Below are 17,894 nucleotides of genomic sequence, written 5' to 3' on the forward strand. Positions count from 1 at the left end.
TGATTTTCTTTCTTTCAGTACACACAAAGAGGGAGAGATTTTTCCACGAATTTGATCAAATACTTCACACAATGTAATTATACGTAGTTATCTAAATTTGAGTTGAATCAATTAATTAAATGCGATGTGTAAAACAAAGAAATATAAGCCATAAGGTAAAGAAATAAAAGAAAAAATATTTTAATTAAAATTAGGGTCATATTTATATTAGTCATTTTAAAACACACTAAATCCATTAAAATTCAAATGTGAGTTGTGTTATGCTCCTTTTTCCAAATTTCCAATGCGCTGTCTTGTCTGAGAGAAAAGCAGGGAAGTGAAACCACATTGAACAAAGGGAGGACAATGCAGTGCCCTGAGAAAGTTAACTATCCCCTATTTTTACGTCAATTATTATGCTAACTTTGCTAGTATTTATGTCAGTTAGGAAAAGGATTAGTAAGTAGTATGTTTGTCCACCGGCCTTTTTAGACCTAAACTTTTACATCAATTATACTAAATTGGGTATATTTACATCAGAGGGTCCTATTTAAAAAGTATTTATCAATCAGGATCTGTTTTTAAACTATTTATAAGGGGGGTCCGTTTTTTATAAACTTGTCGCAACTCCCAATAGCAATATACCCTCAACCGTCATTGCCATTGGCAAGGGAGCTGCTTACGTGGACATGCCGCCATTGATGTTGGCGAGACACGCTGATGTGACCAGTATGTAGAGGATACCGTCATTGACAATGGCGAGTCTGGTGACATGGAGCTAGAATCGCCCCTCCCATTGGCAAGACATGCACAGCACGGGCAGCTAGGGCATAGGCTTGTAGCAACAGCTTGAAGACGCAGCAGATTGCAGAGGAGACAACTTTTCATATATCGTCATTACTAATGGCGAGACATGCACAGTTGCAGTGCCCCTTCTATATAAAAAAAAAAATCTTCCATTAGAAAAATCATGCATATAACGTGTATACTCTTATCCTCTCCTCCCCAAATTCCTCTATAATATTTTATCTTCTCGTGCGTGTGTCTTCCTGCATTTTGCTCCTACTATTGGCGATATACTCATTTCTTGTCACAAATTGGTACGTGTTTTTTTAATTAATATTTTTAAGGCACAAAAAACATCAACTAAAGCTTATAAATAATTAATTGTAATAAAAATAACTTCAAAATAAAAATTCTAATTACAAAAATTAATACACTTAAACTTCAGCTTAAAATTTTATTGTAACAACAAATATTATTACTTTAAATAAATAATTTTTGAATGATAAAAATAAAAAAAAATCTATTTGCTTGCTGTATTAAACTTAAACTACACATTCAAACTTCATTCTAACAAAAAAAATATTACTCCAATTAAATAATTTATGAATAATTCTTTAACTCAAAAAACGGGAAGGGTCACACGTAAAAATTTCTAAGGCAGAAAAACCATGAACAAAGAGGCTTATAAATAATTATTAGTAGTAATTTCAAAATAAAAAATCTAATTCAAAAAATTACTACACTTAAACTTCCGCTTCAAATTTCATTCTAACCACAAAAATTATTACTTCAAAATAAATAATTTATAAATGATAAAAATTATTCAAAAATTTAACTTGAAAGAGAATGAAGGAAAACTTCTAAAAAATTCACTGAACAACGATACAAATTGTTACTTCAAATAAATAAAATATAAATGTGGAATCAACAAACTTCAAAGGTTTTCTGCTTTCCTTTTCTCTTCAGGTATTTCTTTCTCTCTTCACGAATCACTACAAATTTTAAAGGGACAACTTGCCTATTTAAAGGAAGGAAACAATGTTCAGGACAAGAGTCCCGCTATTACCAGTGGCAAGAAATCACTGCCCTAGCTGTGCCTCTAATATTTGCGTGCATGTGACTCTGATCTGCACAGTGCCTTAGCCTGCAAGCTATATTGCTAGACACATTGGTGGTACGCTCCACGTCAGCCTAACTAGTCATCACCACTGGCAGGACGTCCACGTCATCTTCTTTCTTGCCAACGGCAATGGCGGTTCTGCCTTCATCACCAATCGCAGTTGCAGCTTCCATGTAGAACAGACACCCCCCCCCCCCCCCCCCCCCCGATTAAGTCTTTAGAAACAGACCCTATTGCGTAAATAGTTTTTAAATAGGACCCTCTAATGTAAATTTGCCACTAAACTGAGGACTCTACCATTCTGAGGGGCTTGAACGTGGAAATTGAAAAGAGGATCAAAGAGACATTTTTTTTAATATAAAATGAGTTAGAGGGTTAAAGAAAAAAAGAGAAAAAAATTATAGACAAATTTATTCTCTTTTACTAACAAAATTAATATTTTAACAAACTAAAACTTACCTATAAAAAATAGTTTGTTTTTTTAGGTATAAATTTGTTTTCAATATGTTGAATTTAGTGCATTTTTTACAGTAAATTTAGTGTATTTTTAGTTTTAATCTTATAATTAAAAATTTATTTTGTTAGTTTCTTAAATTTGTAAAATATTATTTTTAGTTCCTCAACATAATTTTAGAGGACTAAAATCCTCTAATTCATTTTGAAGGACCAAAATTCTCATTCTACGAAATTAAAAGAGTAAAAAACAATTTTTTTAATTGGGGAAAAACAATTACTGTAAAAAATCATTTAAACTTCAAATTTTGTTTTTTAAGTAATTACAATTTTAAAACACCATAAATCGATTTTTAAGATTCTAACAGACATGTTGCACTTAATTAAGACATCTTAACAGATTAGGGATAAAAAATAAAATTTTAAACTTATCATGAGCAAAAACTTAAAAAATATTAGGGACAAAAACAAATTTAAAAATGTATTAGGATAAAAAAAAAACATCGAAGCAAAAACTATCACAAAAATGAAAACAGTGACAATTAATAATAGAAAAAATAGAATAATTAATAATATAGTTAATAAAGGGAGAGAGAGAGGACAAAAATTGCAATACAGAAGTTAGAAGTTGCTGGCGTGGATGGATGGGGACGACTATTATTACGGCCTCTACTTTCCGCACTTTGAATTCTTTTATTTTCTTCTCTTGGCCACGACGATAAGCCAATACCAAACGGCGTGATTCACAAGATCAATAGAATTATCTGAATCAATTTATTTTTAATCCTCTAATCTGATAATTTATTAATTAATTGCATCATTGGCTTCCGTAGGTGAGTTGGAGACACCTTTGCTCTGCTAATAAGACTGTTCTTTGTTTCTTTCCTTCCGTTATATAAATATATAGTAGTGTAAAAAAGGAATACAACATTTACAAGAAGAAAAGGTGTTCCGTTTCATTTCGAAATGGGATCGTTGAAGACGGAGGAAGATCTGAAGGTGTCTAATGAGGCTATCTTATATGTTAACGGAGTTCGCAGATTGCTGTCTGATGGATTAGCTCATTTCACTCTTCTCGAGTATCTCAGAGGCATCACTTTCTCTTTCATTCTTCCTCCTTTTTGGAATTCATACCTCTGCTGCTATTTTTAAGAAACAATCTATAGGAACGGAGCTAATATCTCACTTGACATGCTTACCCTTGACGGGATTGACTTGCCTGCTCAAGATATTTTTAGAATTTGTTGATTGATCGTTAGAAAATGAAAGTCAACAAAATTGGAAAATGTGTTGTCCTTATTATCATTATTGTTGTTGTTGTTTTGCAAAGTCAAAAGCGTTTCATGATTCAGTTATTTCATAGTTGTTCAATTTTTTATTGTCCCTTTTAGATTTTCTACATGGTGAAGCTAAACTGATTATTGTTTTTTCCACCCTTTTTGGTACAAAAGATATAGGTTTGACTGGGACTAAACTAGGCTGTGGGGAAGGTGGTTGTGGAGCATGCACAGTTATGGTTTCTCAATATGATAGAATATTGAAGAAATGCTCGTAAGTGTGTCTTTCACGCTTTTCTCGTGCCTTGATGATTTGATTCTCCTACGTGTGAAGTGAAGCACTTCAATCTTGTATCTTAACATCAAATTTACCATTTTAGTTTGAAAATGTTCTTTCAGACACTATGCTATCAATGCTTGCTTAGCACCTCTATATTCTGTAGAAGGCATGCATGTGATTACAGTGGAGGGATTGGGAAGCTGCAAGCGTGGACTACACCCTGTACAGGTGACATACTGTCTTCTTTTATCATGCATATGTACTAGTATTACTTGCTATTGTTTTGAGTATCCTTTACTTGTTTGGTTCTCATGGTGTAATGTGTTTATCTCCAAGCCTTGGGATATGAGCTTTCTTCTTATTTTAAATTTATATTTACCCATCAATACTTTGAATTTACCCTTGTAATCTCTTCAGGAATCCCTGGCTCGGGCTCATGGTTCACAATGTGGATTTTGTACTCCTGGTTTTGTTATGTCCATGTATGCATTATTACGGTCAAGTCAAACACCACCTAGTGAAGAACAAATTGAAGAATGCCTTGCAGGAAATTTATGTCGGTGCACTGGTTACAGACCAATATTTGATGCATTCCGGGTCTTTGCAAAAACTAGCAATGACTTATATACTGGGGTTTCTTCATTGAGCCTTGAAGAAGGAAAGTCTGTTTGCCCATCAACAGGAAAACCCTGTTCATGTAATTTAAGCAATACAAATGATAAATGCGTAGGTGGTGATAATGGATATGAACCTACTTCCTATAATGAAATAGATGGGACCAAATACACAGAAAGGGAACTTATTTTTCCTCCTGAACTGTTGTTAAGGACACCAACCTCATTAAATTTGACTGGATTTGGTGGGCTAATGTGGTATCGGCCTTTAACACTTCAACATGTATTGGATTTAAAAGCCAAATACACTGATGCAAAGTTGCTAGTTGGTAATACTGAGGTAGGAATTGAGATGAGACTAAAGAGAATGCCGTATCGGGTTCTAATTTCTGTAATGCATGTGCCAGAATTAAATGTTTTGGGTGCAAAGGATGATGGCTTAGAGATAGGTGCTGCAGTAAGACTATCTGATCTTATGAATTTTTTCAAAAAGGTTGTAACTGAGCGAGCTGCTCATGAAACTTTGTCTTGTAAGGCTTTTATTGAGCAACTTAAATGGTTTGCTGGAACACAGATAAGAAATGCTGCATCAGTTGGCGGGAATATATGTACTGCCAGTCCAATATCAGATCTGAATCCTCTATGGATGGCAGCTAGAGCAAAATTTCGAATTATTGATGCTAAAGGAAACATCAGGACAGTCCTGGCCGAAAATTTCTTCCTCCCGGGTTACCGTAAAGTGAATTTAGCAAGTGGTGAAATCTTGCTGTCAGTATTCCTGCCTTGGAATAGGACTTTTGAGTTTGTGAAAGAATTTAAACAGTCTCATAGAAGGGATGATGATATTGCAATTGTAAATGCAGGTATTCGTGTTCATCTTCAGGAACATAGTGAAAACTGTGTGGTTGCTGATGCATCAATATTTTATGGTGGGGTGGCTCCATATTCACTTGCAGCAACAAAAACTAAGGAATTTCTCATAGGAAAGAATTGGAACCAAGATCTGTTGCAAAATGCATTGAAAGTCCTACAAAAGGATATATTACTCAAGGAAGATGCTCCTGGCGGAATGGTAGAGTTCCGGAAATCTTTGACTCTAAGTTTCTTTTTTAAATTTTTTCTGTGGGTGTCTCATCAAATGGATAGCGTCAAAGAGAGTATACCATCATCCCATCTATCTGCTGTGCACTCAGTCCACCGACCACCAGTTACTGGATCTCAGGACTATGAAATCAGGAAACGTGGGACTTCTGTGGGTTCTCCAGAGGTTCATCTATCTGCAAGACTTCAGGTTTGTTGAACTTGTTTGGCAAAATCATATCCCAAGTTTGACAATTTTGTATTCTTTCCTAAATTACTTATAAAATGTTGTATCTAGATTTAGTTTCTTATATGCAAAAGCAATAAGCTTTGATATGATCTTCCTTTTTGTTTGGCTGCATTTTTCCTAAATTGTAAATATACGGGATCCTTGTTTTTAGTTTATCTAGCAAATTCTAATCATATTAATTGAGTCTTTCCCAGATGTTACTTGTATCTATGAGTTGCTTGTATCCTTTGTTACCTGCTCTGTCTCTCATATTTGAATATTTCCCATTTCACCTTTGGTGTTCTCGATCTTTCTTTTGTGTTTGGTGTATGTAGTCTCTTTCTGAAAATTATGTCTTTTATTTTTCAGTTGAATGCTTGGCTACATGGCTAATATAACTTACATTCAGGTTACAGGAGAAGCAGAATATGCTGATGACACACCAATGCCTCCCAACGGTTTGCATGCTGCCTTAGTTTTGAGTAAGAAACCTCATGCCCGAATAATTAAAATTGATGATTCAGAGGCCATATCTTCGCCTGGATTTGTGAGCTTATTTCTGGCCAAAGATGTACCGAGTGATAATAAAATTGGACCGGTTGTTGCTGATGAGGATCTCTTTGCTGTAGATTATGTCACTTGTGTGGGACAGGTATTTAGCTTACTGGATAATGTCTTGCTTGTGGTTTGTTTATCATAATTGCGTGATTAAAGGGAAAGGAATTCTGACTTCAATCTTCACACTTCACAATTGACTCTTTTCTCTTTGTTCTTTACATTGCTCGCACAGTCCTCGTTTCACGCTTCACAGTTATTTACAGATCTATAAAGTCTGGATGCTGAGCTGAGGTAGAGTCTGTAAATTAGTCTTCAGTCTTCACTATTAGCTCATCATCTAATTATACAAATATACAACAAATTGAACTTCAAGGTCCTTTTTAATATCATGATGAATTGCCCAATTCACTGTGGCTTCCTATTCTCAATCACCTTGCTTAATTGAAGGATGAGATTTACAAGCATTGGTGATGAATTCCCATAGAATATTTAGTCTTGCACTAGCCTTTTGTCATTATTAGTCAATGAGATATATATGTATGTTTCCAGGTTATAGGAGTAGTTGTGGCCGATACTCATGAAAATGCAAAGATTGCTGCACGAAAAGTTATTGTTGAGTATGAAGAGCTCCCAGCCATCCTTTCAATACGGGATGCCATCAATGCTAGAAGTTTTCATCCCAATACAGAAAAGTGTTTGAGTAAAGGTGATGTTGATCACTGTTTTCAATCAGGTCAGTGTGACCGAATAATTGAAGGGGAAGTTCAGATGGGAGGTCAGGAACACTTTTATCTGGAGCCACATAGCACTTTGATATGGACAGTGGATGGTGGAAATGAAGTTCATATGATATCATCTAGTCAAGTAAGTTTTACAATTTGGTAATGAATGCCTAAATTTTAAAATAAATTTATTTTTTGGAAATTGAAGTTGTCTGAAATTTTATCTTGTTTTATCGTATCTATTGCTTTATGGTAGGATTCATCCATGTATGACTGAACCATTTAAGTATTCATATACAATTAAATGTTTCTTAGCTACGGCATGTTGTTCTGTATACTGTACAACTCAAAATGGGATGCAGAGAGGGAAGTATACTTTGATATGAGTTGAATAATTGGGTAAAAGGCTTGATTTTATGTCAGCAGTTTCTGTCTAAAGCTCTTTGGACAGAAAAAAATGAAATTTTCCAGCAAAAAAGACCATCTTAAGAGATGGTGCTCATATAGACATCTTGAAAACTTCATTTTATGATGGTAATGGCACTGAGAAGGATAGACAACTTGATAAAGAGGATTATCAATATGGCTCAGATGGTTCCTCTCCTTCCATATTGACAGGGTGGAAACATTTGCTCCACTGTTTTTCTGTTACAAGATTTTTGTGGGAGCTGGGTGTTTTCTTCATTCTCACTTTCTCAGTCTGTTGTGTTATGTATGCCTAGCTGTTGTGGTTGGAGAGCCCAAGGCTTTATAAACCCCACATTAGATTCCTATACTTCCAGCGTGGGACTCAAGTCCCATACCTTGTAATTGGATCCTAACAGAAGTTATGTGTGTGTGAGTGAGTGAGTGTAGTGTTTGGCTTGTATTGGCCTAAATTTATGGCTTGAAGGAAATAACTGCATTGTGAAAATAACATTGTGTTATTGCAGGCTCCTCAGAAGCACCAGAAATATGTTTCCCATGTTCTTGGCCTTCCCATGTCAAAGGTAGTTTGCAAAACAAAGCGAATTGGTGGTGGATTTGGGGGGAAGGAGACAAGATCAGCCTTTATTGCTGCTGCTGCTTCAGTTCCATCTTATCTGTTAAATCGACCAGTGAAAATCACACTGGACCGAGATGTAGACATGATGATAACTGGGCAACGCCATAGTTTTCTAGGGAAGTACAAGGTATGGCTACAGTTATTTACTTACATTTAACTGGTGCTTTTCTTTATAAATCAACATTTTATTGTAAAACTAAATACCGTGAATTTTTTGTATTCTTAAAATGGAAACAGGTGATACTTATGCACTTTGTTTGTACCACAATATGAGTTTGAGGATATCTTCTCCTGATGTTTTTGAGTGATGTTTGATCTGCCAGCACCTAATAGACTGTCTAACATCCTACGTTCTTTCCTTATTGTGATGTTCATTTGGCCCTTGTTTTGCTTACAACAAAAACAACAATAACCCCCGTCCTCCCCCCCGCCCCCCAAGCTTTATCCCCAGGGTGGAAGTCAGCTACATGGGTCACACTCAATACCGTTGATCTCCATCAAAAACCACAATTTTTGAGAACTATTTAAACCTATATATTTTTAATGTTTTCTCCTAATGTTTTCTTATGTCTGCATTTTCCCTTTTAAAATGAATTGTCATCCATTTGATCCTCCATTTTCAATTTAGCTTTTATTGGTCTTCTAATCACATGACTAAACCATCTTAAAAGAGTTTCTATAGTTTTCTCTTCAAGTAGTGCTACTCCAAATTTCTATCTGACAAGTGATTTAATCGTTTTCTTTTTTATTTGTCTACTTATCTATCTCAGCATTCTTATCTCTGCCACACTTATTTTTTCCCCTAGTTGGGACTTCACTCCTTAATATTCACTGCCTCGGAGTGTTTGGTTGAGGGGAGGGGAAGAAAAATAGAGAAGAAATAATGTGGGTCCCACACCTCCTACACTCTACTTTAATTCAAATATCTTTCTTTTATTTCCATCCTCTCAACCAAACACAGCAGTTATGAGTATTTCTCCATTTCCCACCTACACACCATCCTTGAGGCTGCAATTAAGGTATCCCAAGAGAGGCTACAATTAAGGCAGGATAGGGATGACCGCAATTAAGGCGGCTTTCCCACAATTGTTTTCATCATTTTTTCACATGAATGAGTAATTAATGAGAGATATTATTTGATTCAGGTTGGATTTACAAATGAAGGGAGGGTGCTTGCGCTGGATCTTGAAATTTATAACAATGCTGGAAACTCACTGGATCTGTCGCTTGCTATCCTTGAACGTGCTATGTTTCATTCAGACAATGTGTATGAAATACCAAATATGAGGGTAATGGGGAGAGCTTGCTTTACTAATTTCCCTAGCCACACTGCTTTCCGTGGATTTGGTGGTCCTCAAGGATTGCTCATTGCTGAAAACTGGATTCAAAGGATTGCTGTGGAACTCAAGATGAGTCCAGAAAAGATAAGGGTAAGTAACCAAGTTTTGGGTTTTTTCTTTCTTTTGAGTTGTACGCATGAAATTTTACTGTTATCCCACTTGATGTTGGACATTCTAGTCAATCTTCCTAAACCAAGCTTCTTTCTAGGAAATTAATTTTCAAGGAGAAGGATCCATTCTGCATTATGGCCAGATAGTTCAGTACAGCACACTAGCCCCACTGTGGAATGAACTTAAGTTATCCTGTGACTTTGCAAAGGCACGCAAAGAAGTTGACGAATTCAATAGTCACAACCGCTGGAGGAAGCGTGGCATTGCTATGATTCCTAATAAGTTTGGTATATCCTTTACGACAAAGCTTATGAACCAGGTAAAATCTGAATTCATAATTCTATTTTAATTTTAAAAAAAGAGGTGATTTTAACTGAAATTTAAGGAAATAAGAAGCTTGTCAGGTTTGTTTTATATTTTGTTGTGGTAACGAAGTTTCTGGCACAAGACTGGGTAGCTGCTGTCAGGGAGCTTCAGAGCTTATTTCTAACCTAGATGTCTTTTCATTTGGTCTTTTTTTTGTTTATTTATTTTTCTATTTAAATTTTTTTGTTTCATTATATACTATTGGTGGTCAAGATTTCTCAGAACAATTGCTTAACTAAAAATTTTGGTGCACTCTTGAACTCTAGCCAATATACAGAACCTTTTAATAGGTTAAAGTTACCAGTTAGTGTGGGATTCAAGTTTATGATTGCTTTAAGCACTAGTATTCTTTTAGGTCTCTCTTAATTTGGAGAAAGTAGATAGAGAGAAATTGCTTAACAGAATTACAATTAAGAGAAAGGAAATTTGAAGTGGGAATGAGAGAATTTGGGTTATCTCTATATATGTAATAATCTGTCCATGCAGGGATTACATGGCTTATTCTGCTGTTTGCATTTCCCGCCTCTTGAATTCTTTTGCTTCATATATTTTTTTAATGCTCACTGTATTTTTTTTCTCATGCAAATGCACGGGATATTGTATCTAGTATGGTCATAAACCACTTCAAATTTGAAAGCATAACATATGGTTGTTGAATACAGCATGTTAAGGGTAAGAGGCTATTTATACTAGATTAAGTAAATAGTACGACGCCCAGTCCAAAATTCAATCCTATCATGCTAGTCATGGGACTACTTAATTCAATGAGAACTACATTACTCAGTTAGTGATTGTGCTTTATATTTTTGTGGTGCTTTCATTCAAAATTTTCTTTTGCTTCATATTCCTATTTTGTTAGTTGTGAAATGATTGCATTATTAGATAGTAATAATGGTGTACTTTCATATTTTCTCAATAACTGTAGGCAGGTGCTCTGGTTCAAGTCTATACAGATGGAACTGTTTTAGTTACCCATGGGGGTGTCGAAATGGGGCAAGGTTTGCATACCAAAGTTGCCCAAATTGCTGCTTCAGCTTTCCATATCCCTCTTAGTTCTGTCTTTATATCAGATACTAGTACTGACAAGGTATTTAGTTACACTTTTTACGGGTTTATGTTGTTTTTATTCTTGGAAATTAGTCTCAGCTATATCATCCAAACTTACCAAGTAAATAAGTAATTTATTACTTTCTTTGTCTCCTTCCTTTACCACTTTTTTTTTGCAAGTTTTTGATGGACTTATTACAAAAGAAAATTAGTGGAGTCAAATTCTAGATTTAGTACTCCAAACTTTAGTTGGTAATTTTAGAATGTTGCACAGGTTGGCAGAATATAATGGGGAAAAAACAACATATTTGTAATGTTTTTTATATACAACTTCAACTCCAAAATAATTTTGGAGAATAACAACTAAAGCTTGCATGCAATTATAATAGAGAGGCTCAGCCCTTGGAACCTCACTGTTAATAAATATTTTTTTAATAGTAATATCTTTCTTTACCTTCTGGTTCATTTGGATTATCATTTTCTATTTTCCCCCCATTTACCTTTCTTGAATCTGGGGATATTGTTTCTGATACTAAATTTCTGTGTTGTCCTCATGCTTGCTGGCAAATTAGGTTCCTAATGCTTCTCCAACAGCAGCTTCTGCAAGTTCTGATATGTATGGAGCAGCGGTTTTGGATGCATGTGAGCAAATAATGGAACGCATGGAACCTATTGCTTCAAAGCATAACTTCAACTCATTTGCTGAGGTACTCTTGTATTTTTAGCTTTTGTTTCTTAGTCTAGGTAGTTATCTACTCAGAATAAATGACTATATAAGCAAATTAGTTCACTGTATTTCATGGAAGCTGTAATTTTTATATAAATTTTATACAAATGCTGAGGAGTTGGGAGGTGAGAGGAAATTAAGAAAATATTGAGGCTCTTTAGAATTTCTGAAAGTAAAAAACACAAACATTCTATTAGATCTTACATATTTTTCGTATAAATATCTTGGGTTTCAAGATGAATAAAAATAGAAGTGATTACATTAGTTTGAGGATTTTTTAAGAAATTGCATCTACTATATTACAAACCCTGCTGAAGTGTATAGGACCTATAGACTATGCCAACAAGTCTTCTCATTACAAGTAACCTTATGATTGTCACTGCCGTTACAAGGTGCCTTGTGGTTGAAAACTATTGAACATTTTTGCTATGCTCTTTTATTATTTTCAGCTAGTTGGTGCATGCTATGCAGAGCGAATAGACCTTTCTGCCCATGGATTTTATATTACACCTGATATTGGTTTTGATTGGACGATAGGCAAAGGAAAACCTTTTAGATATTTCACTTATGGGGCTGCGTTTGCTGAGGTTGAAATTGACACTCTGACTGGAGATTTTCACACCAGAGTGGCAAACATATTTTTGGATCTAGGTTATTCGCTGAATCCAGCGATAGATGTTGGACAGGTATTTTTTTCTATAATTTTTTATTATTAATTTCAGAATATACAAGGAAGTTTATTAAGGATGGAGAAAGAACACTCCAGAGAGGACACAAATTCCTCTAAACAGAAATCAGAAAATTTGATAGAAAAGAACTTAAGTCAGTTTCCTTATATTTTATATTGGTGAATGAAATTTGGCTTTCATAAATAAGTTGAATATTTGTAAACATTTTTTAATCGAATTGCTTGTGTTGACTTTTTGGTTGATCAGAGAGATTACAAAATACTGTTTGATTGTGATAAATAACTAATGTTAGTATGAAACTGTTTCACTTTGTGAGGATTGTGAAAATTGTCGAAGACTCTTTTTCAGTAAGTCTTTATTGCAGGATGTTTGATTCTGGATTCTTCGTACTAAGACCTTTTGGGGGAAATGATGAAAGTTGTCTTGTTTGTGTGTGTAGAAGATTAAACACACTCTAAAATTCCTTTGAATTCCAATTTCCTAATTTTTCCTCCCTATTCTTGAAAATAAGTTTTGCTGTATTTTTGCATGATAAATTCATATTTTGTTCTTGCTATTTATTTTCACAGATCGAGGGAGCTTTTATCCAAGGTTTGGGTTGGGTAGCTTTAGAAGAACTTAAATGGGGAGATGAAGCACATAAATGGATCCCGTCTGGGTGCCTTTACACATGTGGACCTGGAGCTTATAAAATTCCTTCTGTGAATGATGTTCCCTTCAAATTTAATGTCTCACTCCTGAAGGTATGTTCCTGAACCCTGAACAAATACTTTTTTTGTTCTTTTCTTGTGTTAAGTGGATGAAAGAGTGGATGATGCACATGAAAATGATTCCATTATGCTACATGGCCCAGTGGAGTCATGAGTGTAATCTAGACACGAGTATTGGCTGTGTTGACATTTTCTTTTTGGTATTTATCGGAACACACTGCTACCAGTTTATCTTTAGCTTGTTCGTTGTTTCCTGTTAATTTCTCAGAAGTTGCTTACATATTTCCTTGACCTCATTTTCACGTCTGCAACACTCTGAGATGGTCACAAGATTCATTTGTTGGTTAATAACTTCTTGGCTGTTGGGCTATTCCCCTACAAGTATAGCACATATTAATTCAAACAATGATATTCAGACACCATTTTACTATAAACACCCCATTAAAACCTATCAATTCTCTCTTCCTATCACTTCATATAATCTATGGTAGTTATATTTTTCTCTTCTATTTCTTTATCTCACCAGGTGTCCAAGTATCATATTTTTATTAATTCTCAAAATTAAAGATATCAACACGATAACTTACCCTGTTTGTTTTTGTGTGCGCTAATTGGTAGGGTCATCCAAATGTTAAGGCCATCCATTCATCTAAAGCTGTTGGTGAGCCTCCATTTTTCCTAGCATCTGCTGTGTTGTTTGCCATCAAGGATGCCATCATAGCAGCACGATCTGAAATGGGGCACAATGAGTGGTTTCCACTTGACAGTCCAGCAACTCCTGAGAGAATTCGAATGGCTTGTTTAGATGAATTGTTATCGTCGTTTGTTAACTCAGATTTCCATCCCAAACTTAGTGTTTGATACTCTGCTTATTCACTTGTTCATTTTCTTGTGAGTGGTTTCCACTTGACAGTACAGCAGTTTGTACAAGATTTTGTGATGAAGAGAAATAGACACAGAAAATAATGTTTATGAATTATTGTATGAGTAACACAACTCTTATTATCAACAAGGGAATGCTCACAATGTATAAGTCGTCCAAAAACCTAGAGAATCTCCAACTTATGATGTAGCAATTGACAATAAAAGCAATGTCAACTTACTGGCTCTATCTCATCTGTATCTTGTCTGCATTGTTTTTATATTTAATTCCCATAACATCGTCTTGCTGTCACAAATACACCTGTATAATAGTCTATCGTACAACGCTCGGTAAAATTAAATTAAAAATATGTTAAATTATAATTATTGAATTACTTTAGAATGAATATTTTAACAAAAATTTTTTAACACGATCTTCAAATTCTGATTATAAATAATGTGATTTGTACCTGTCTTATACAAAATTTATTAATAATTTTTTATCTTATACATAGAATGTATAAGATAGGTTATCTAAATAAAAATATAATTTATTGAACTAATAAACTATTCACATCTTTGTCTTTAGAAAAAGGCTGAATTTTTTTATAGAAAAAATAGATTTACTTGATAATATAAAATAATTTTAAATTTCATATAATTACAAATGTATAATAATTTTTTTATAATAATTACTTTAAAAATATATTAATAATAATTTTCAATTAGTTAACAGCCTAAAAGTGGTGTTTCCTTTTAACTAAGTTGGTTATGATTTTCTTAACAAGACTCTTCAGTGCTGACCCTATATTATTGATGAAGCCTTAATATTAAGCCGCAATAATGTCCGGCATAAATTTATTGAAATAATATAAGTTGGTTTAGTTAGCTTAGTAGATTGTTGCAGAAGGACATATGGAGGAGGTGGTGAATAAGATGGTGGTAGAGGAGACTTGTAGGCATAAGGAGGAGGAGGAGATTTATACACATATGGTGGAGTCGGTGAAGGAGATGGCAGTGGAGTAGACTTATAGACATAAGGAGAGGGTGGTGGTGACTTAAAGACATAGGGTGGGTGTTTTCCTTTGCTTGGAGGTGGTAGGTGATGGTAGGGTGGGTGTTCTTCATTCTTTGTTGGGGAGTAATAGGTTGGCTGGGATGCATAGTAAGGATTATCATCACCATTCGTTGTTTAGATGACCTATGCTCTATGCTTGCTTTGCAAAGTATGCATCCTGACCCTTTATATATATAGTGTTAGCATTCAGTTATGGCTCATAATATTTGTTTATTAAATGCATCGACAGTCTGGATTAACGATTTAAGTTATACATGCTGCACATTAGCCTTATGTTTAAAGCATTATTTCAGGTTGAAGTTGTGGTCTTCCATTAAGTGAATCCATATTTCTTACGATATGGATTAGCAACAAAGTCAAGGAAGAAAGTTGGTAATGACATGGTGATTATATGCGGGCATGTCAAAAGCACCAAACATCATACTGAAGTCAAATGTCAAGGCAATATTGTAGTACAGTGCAAGTTTTGGTTTGCAGATAGAACATCTATTGGTTTGACAGGGTACTGGTACAGGTAACCTCGCTAAAAGAGAATTGCATCATATTGCAGGTGAGTTATGTAAAAGTTACTGTGTCATATATAATTGTTTAGAGGCATCTCTGGGTTCAAAAATAAATTTGCTTTGCAATGTCAACGGGAGGGAAATACTATTCAGTATTTAGTGGGAAGCAATCAATGATCTTCCCTCCCCATAGGTTCTCCTTAATCCTAATGTCTCTCCAAGTAAATCTCATGAAAATAGATAATAATATCTTCTAAAATGCATCCATGAGATATTAGAACTAATTTAATTTAACCGTTTAATCTTTTTGAAAGGAACTGTTTAATCATAGATAGGGGCAAGAATATTTTTTTTCTAAATTAATTTTATTATGTTATACATGAGCTCTCTCTTTTTTATTAGGAATTCAACTTAAGTTCTAAAAAGTTTTCTTAATTGAAAACAACTCTTAATTTTTATACATATCATAAATTGATTTTATATTTTTATTAACTTTAACTCTTAAAAATTTAACTGATTTAAATAATTCAAAAATGAACTATTTTAATAAAAAAGAAAGTAATTATTATATTTTTATATTCTTAATGATAATGTAATAAATTTATTTTTATAATGATTTTTTTATTTTAACTGGTTAACCTTAGTTGTTATAAATAAGAATAATTTTTTTTTTTGTTGACTAGGAGGGGAAAAGATTTTTTTATAGTGACATTTAATGCATGAGACCTGGCCATTCAATTTTTTTTATAACATGATATATTTTAATTTCAAAATTGGGATTTACAAAAAAAATAGTGAAATTATAACACATGAGAGGATTCAATTTTTCTTTTCCACATGAAAGGATCCATTCCCTGACTGGGAGGAGTTCAAATAAAAAAAACAAAACTTGCGCTTAAACGTCATGGCTAAGAAATGAAAAAAAAAAGTGAATTAAGGTAAAAGTTTAAAATTAAAATACAGTATAAAAGTGTGTTATACATTATTTTACTGTTTTTTTTTCTTCCTTTTTACTTTTTTTCTCTTCAAACCAACATTGTCTACAAGACCGTGAAAAAAAATTGAAAAATTAAACTCCTAATTCTATGAAATATAATGTTATACTTTAAGCTTTATTAATGTTAACCTAAAAAAAAGCTTTATTAATGTTATTCTTCAATTAAAATCAAACGTTTAGCAAAATAAAAATTAAAAGGAGAGATATAACAGATTTTTAAAAAAATTATATTTACCAATAAAGGTTGATCCTACTAATAAGAAATAAATTCATATATAAAAAAACATGAGTTTGATTCATGTTACCGATATAAAAAGAAACCTATTACTGAATAATATATAAATATTTTTATAAGTATTGTTTGAGTTTTGAGATATATTTTCATATAAATGAATCTCAAAATTCAACTGATCTAAATTTTACTGAATAAAAAAACTTTTTATTTTAACAAAAAATAAGATATTGCATAATGTAAGATTGCAGCGCAGGGGTTCCCTTGGTCTATCATGTAACTAACCATGTTCTCAGATACGCATTGCGGTAATGGTATGGTACATTCTATATTCCTAATCCCTAAACGAACAAAATAAAGAAGTCAACATCATTAAAAGAAAAGAAAAAACAAAAAGATCCCGTTGGTCAAATACTTAAAGCCTACATATTTTATGGCAAGAAGGAAATTACTAATATCAAAACTCAAAATCATTTATTATCGATCGAACATGCAAAATTTTATCATCGATCGAACATGTAAAAGTTACTACATAGTATGATTTTAATTTATATCCACGGTAAGTGTAATTTTTTTAAATTTACTATATTTTCGTGTCATCATTATTTTTTAAATTTGATTTTAAGAAATTTTATGATTTACGTTATCTTTTTCTTCTTTTTTTTTTTTTTCTTTTTTTCAATTGTGTTTATTAAAATTTTGCATCACTTACCATTAGGGTGATTTTTTTCCTTTCAATTGCAGTTATTGTGATTGGTTATGTGTTTTTTACATAAGTTTGATTTTTTGTTTGTGTTTCTTTTTCTTGATTTTGTATAGAATTTTTGTCATATTGTTTGATTTCATGAACGGTTACCAGACCTTGAAACTGAATCTGTGTTGGACTATCAATTTCAATATCAATGTGTTTTGGGTTGGTATGATGCGTCAACAGATGATTACTTGCTAATTGTTATGCTTACTTGCTAATTGTTATGCATTTGACTCCTATACCTCTCAGCTTGTATCACGTCCCTTCCATTTTATGTGTGTGGACAAAAATAATCATTTCATTAGAAATTCTTATAGTGGAATCATCATTCCGAAATGT

The 17,894-nt window shown here is 33.5% G+C and overlaps 1 protein-coding gene across 2 annotated transcripts; it reads left to right on the forward strand.

Moving 5' to 3' along the window:
* The first annotated feature begins 3,067 nt into the window (after positions 1–3,067).
* Positions 3,068–14,249, forward strand: LOC114375926 (xanthine dehydrogenase 1-like). 2 transcript variants are annotated; one of them, XM_028333792.1, is made up of 14 exons: positions 3,077–3,428; positions 3,790–3,889; positions 4,015–4,123; positions 4,313–5,800; positions 6,228–6,470; positions 6,926–7,240; positions 8,031–8,270; positions 9,289–9,573; positions 9,692–9,913; positions 10,886–11,047; positions 11,580–11,714; positions 12,184–12,420; positions 12,993–13,166; positions 13,752–14,249. In XM_028333792.1, exons 1-14 carry the CDS (start codon positions 3,305–3,307, stop codon positions 13,992–13,994), a joined length of 4,077 nt encoding a protein of 1,358 aa, XP_028189593.1. In that variant the 5' UTR covers positions 3,077–3,304; the 3' UTR covers positions 13,995–14,249. The 2 variants fall into 2 exon arrangements, 1 of the variants encoding a protein (XP_028189593.1); XR_003658869.1 differs by lacking the exon at positions 13,752–14,249 and having other exon boundaries at positions 3,068–3,428; positions 12,272–12,420; positions 12,993–13,128.
* Positions 14,250–17,894: the final 3,645 nt, after the last annotated feature.

This window comes from Glycine soja, chromosome 11 (assembly GCF_004193775.1).
Source record: "Glycine soja cultivar W05 chromosome 11, ASM419377v2, whole genome shotgun sequence".
Classification (NCBI taxonomy): Eukaryota; Viridiplantae; Streptophyta; class Magnoliopsida; order Fabales; family Fabaceae; genus Glycine; species Glycine soja.

Bases quoted from the DNA above. Each gene is read 5' to 3' on its own strand.
- LOC114375926 (XM_028333792.1), top strand. From the start codon at position 3,305: ATGGGATCGTTGAAGACGGAGGAAGATCTGAAGGTGTCTAATGAGGCT. The intron at 3,429-3,789 runs GCATCACTTTCT...TTGGTACAAAAG, and splicing joins TCTTCTCGAGTATCTCAGAG to ATATAGGTTTGACTGGGACT. The intron at 6,471-6,925 runs GTATTTAGCTTA...GTATGTTTCCAG, and splicing joins ATGTCACTTGTGTGGGACAG to GTTATAGGAGTAGTTGTGGC.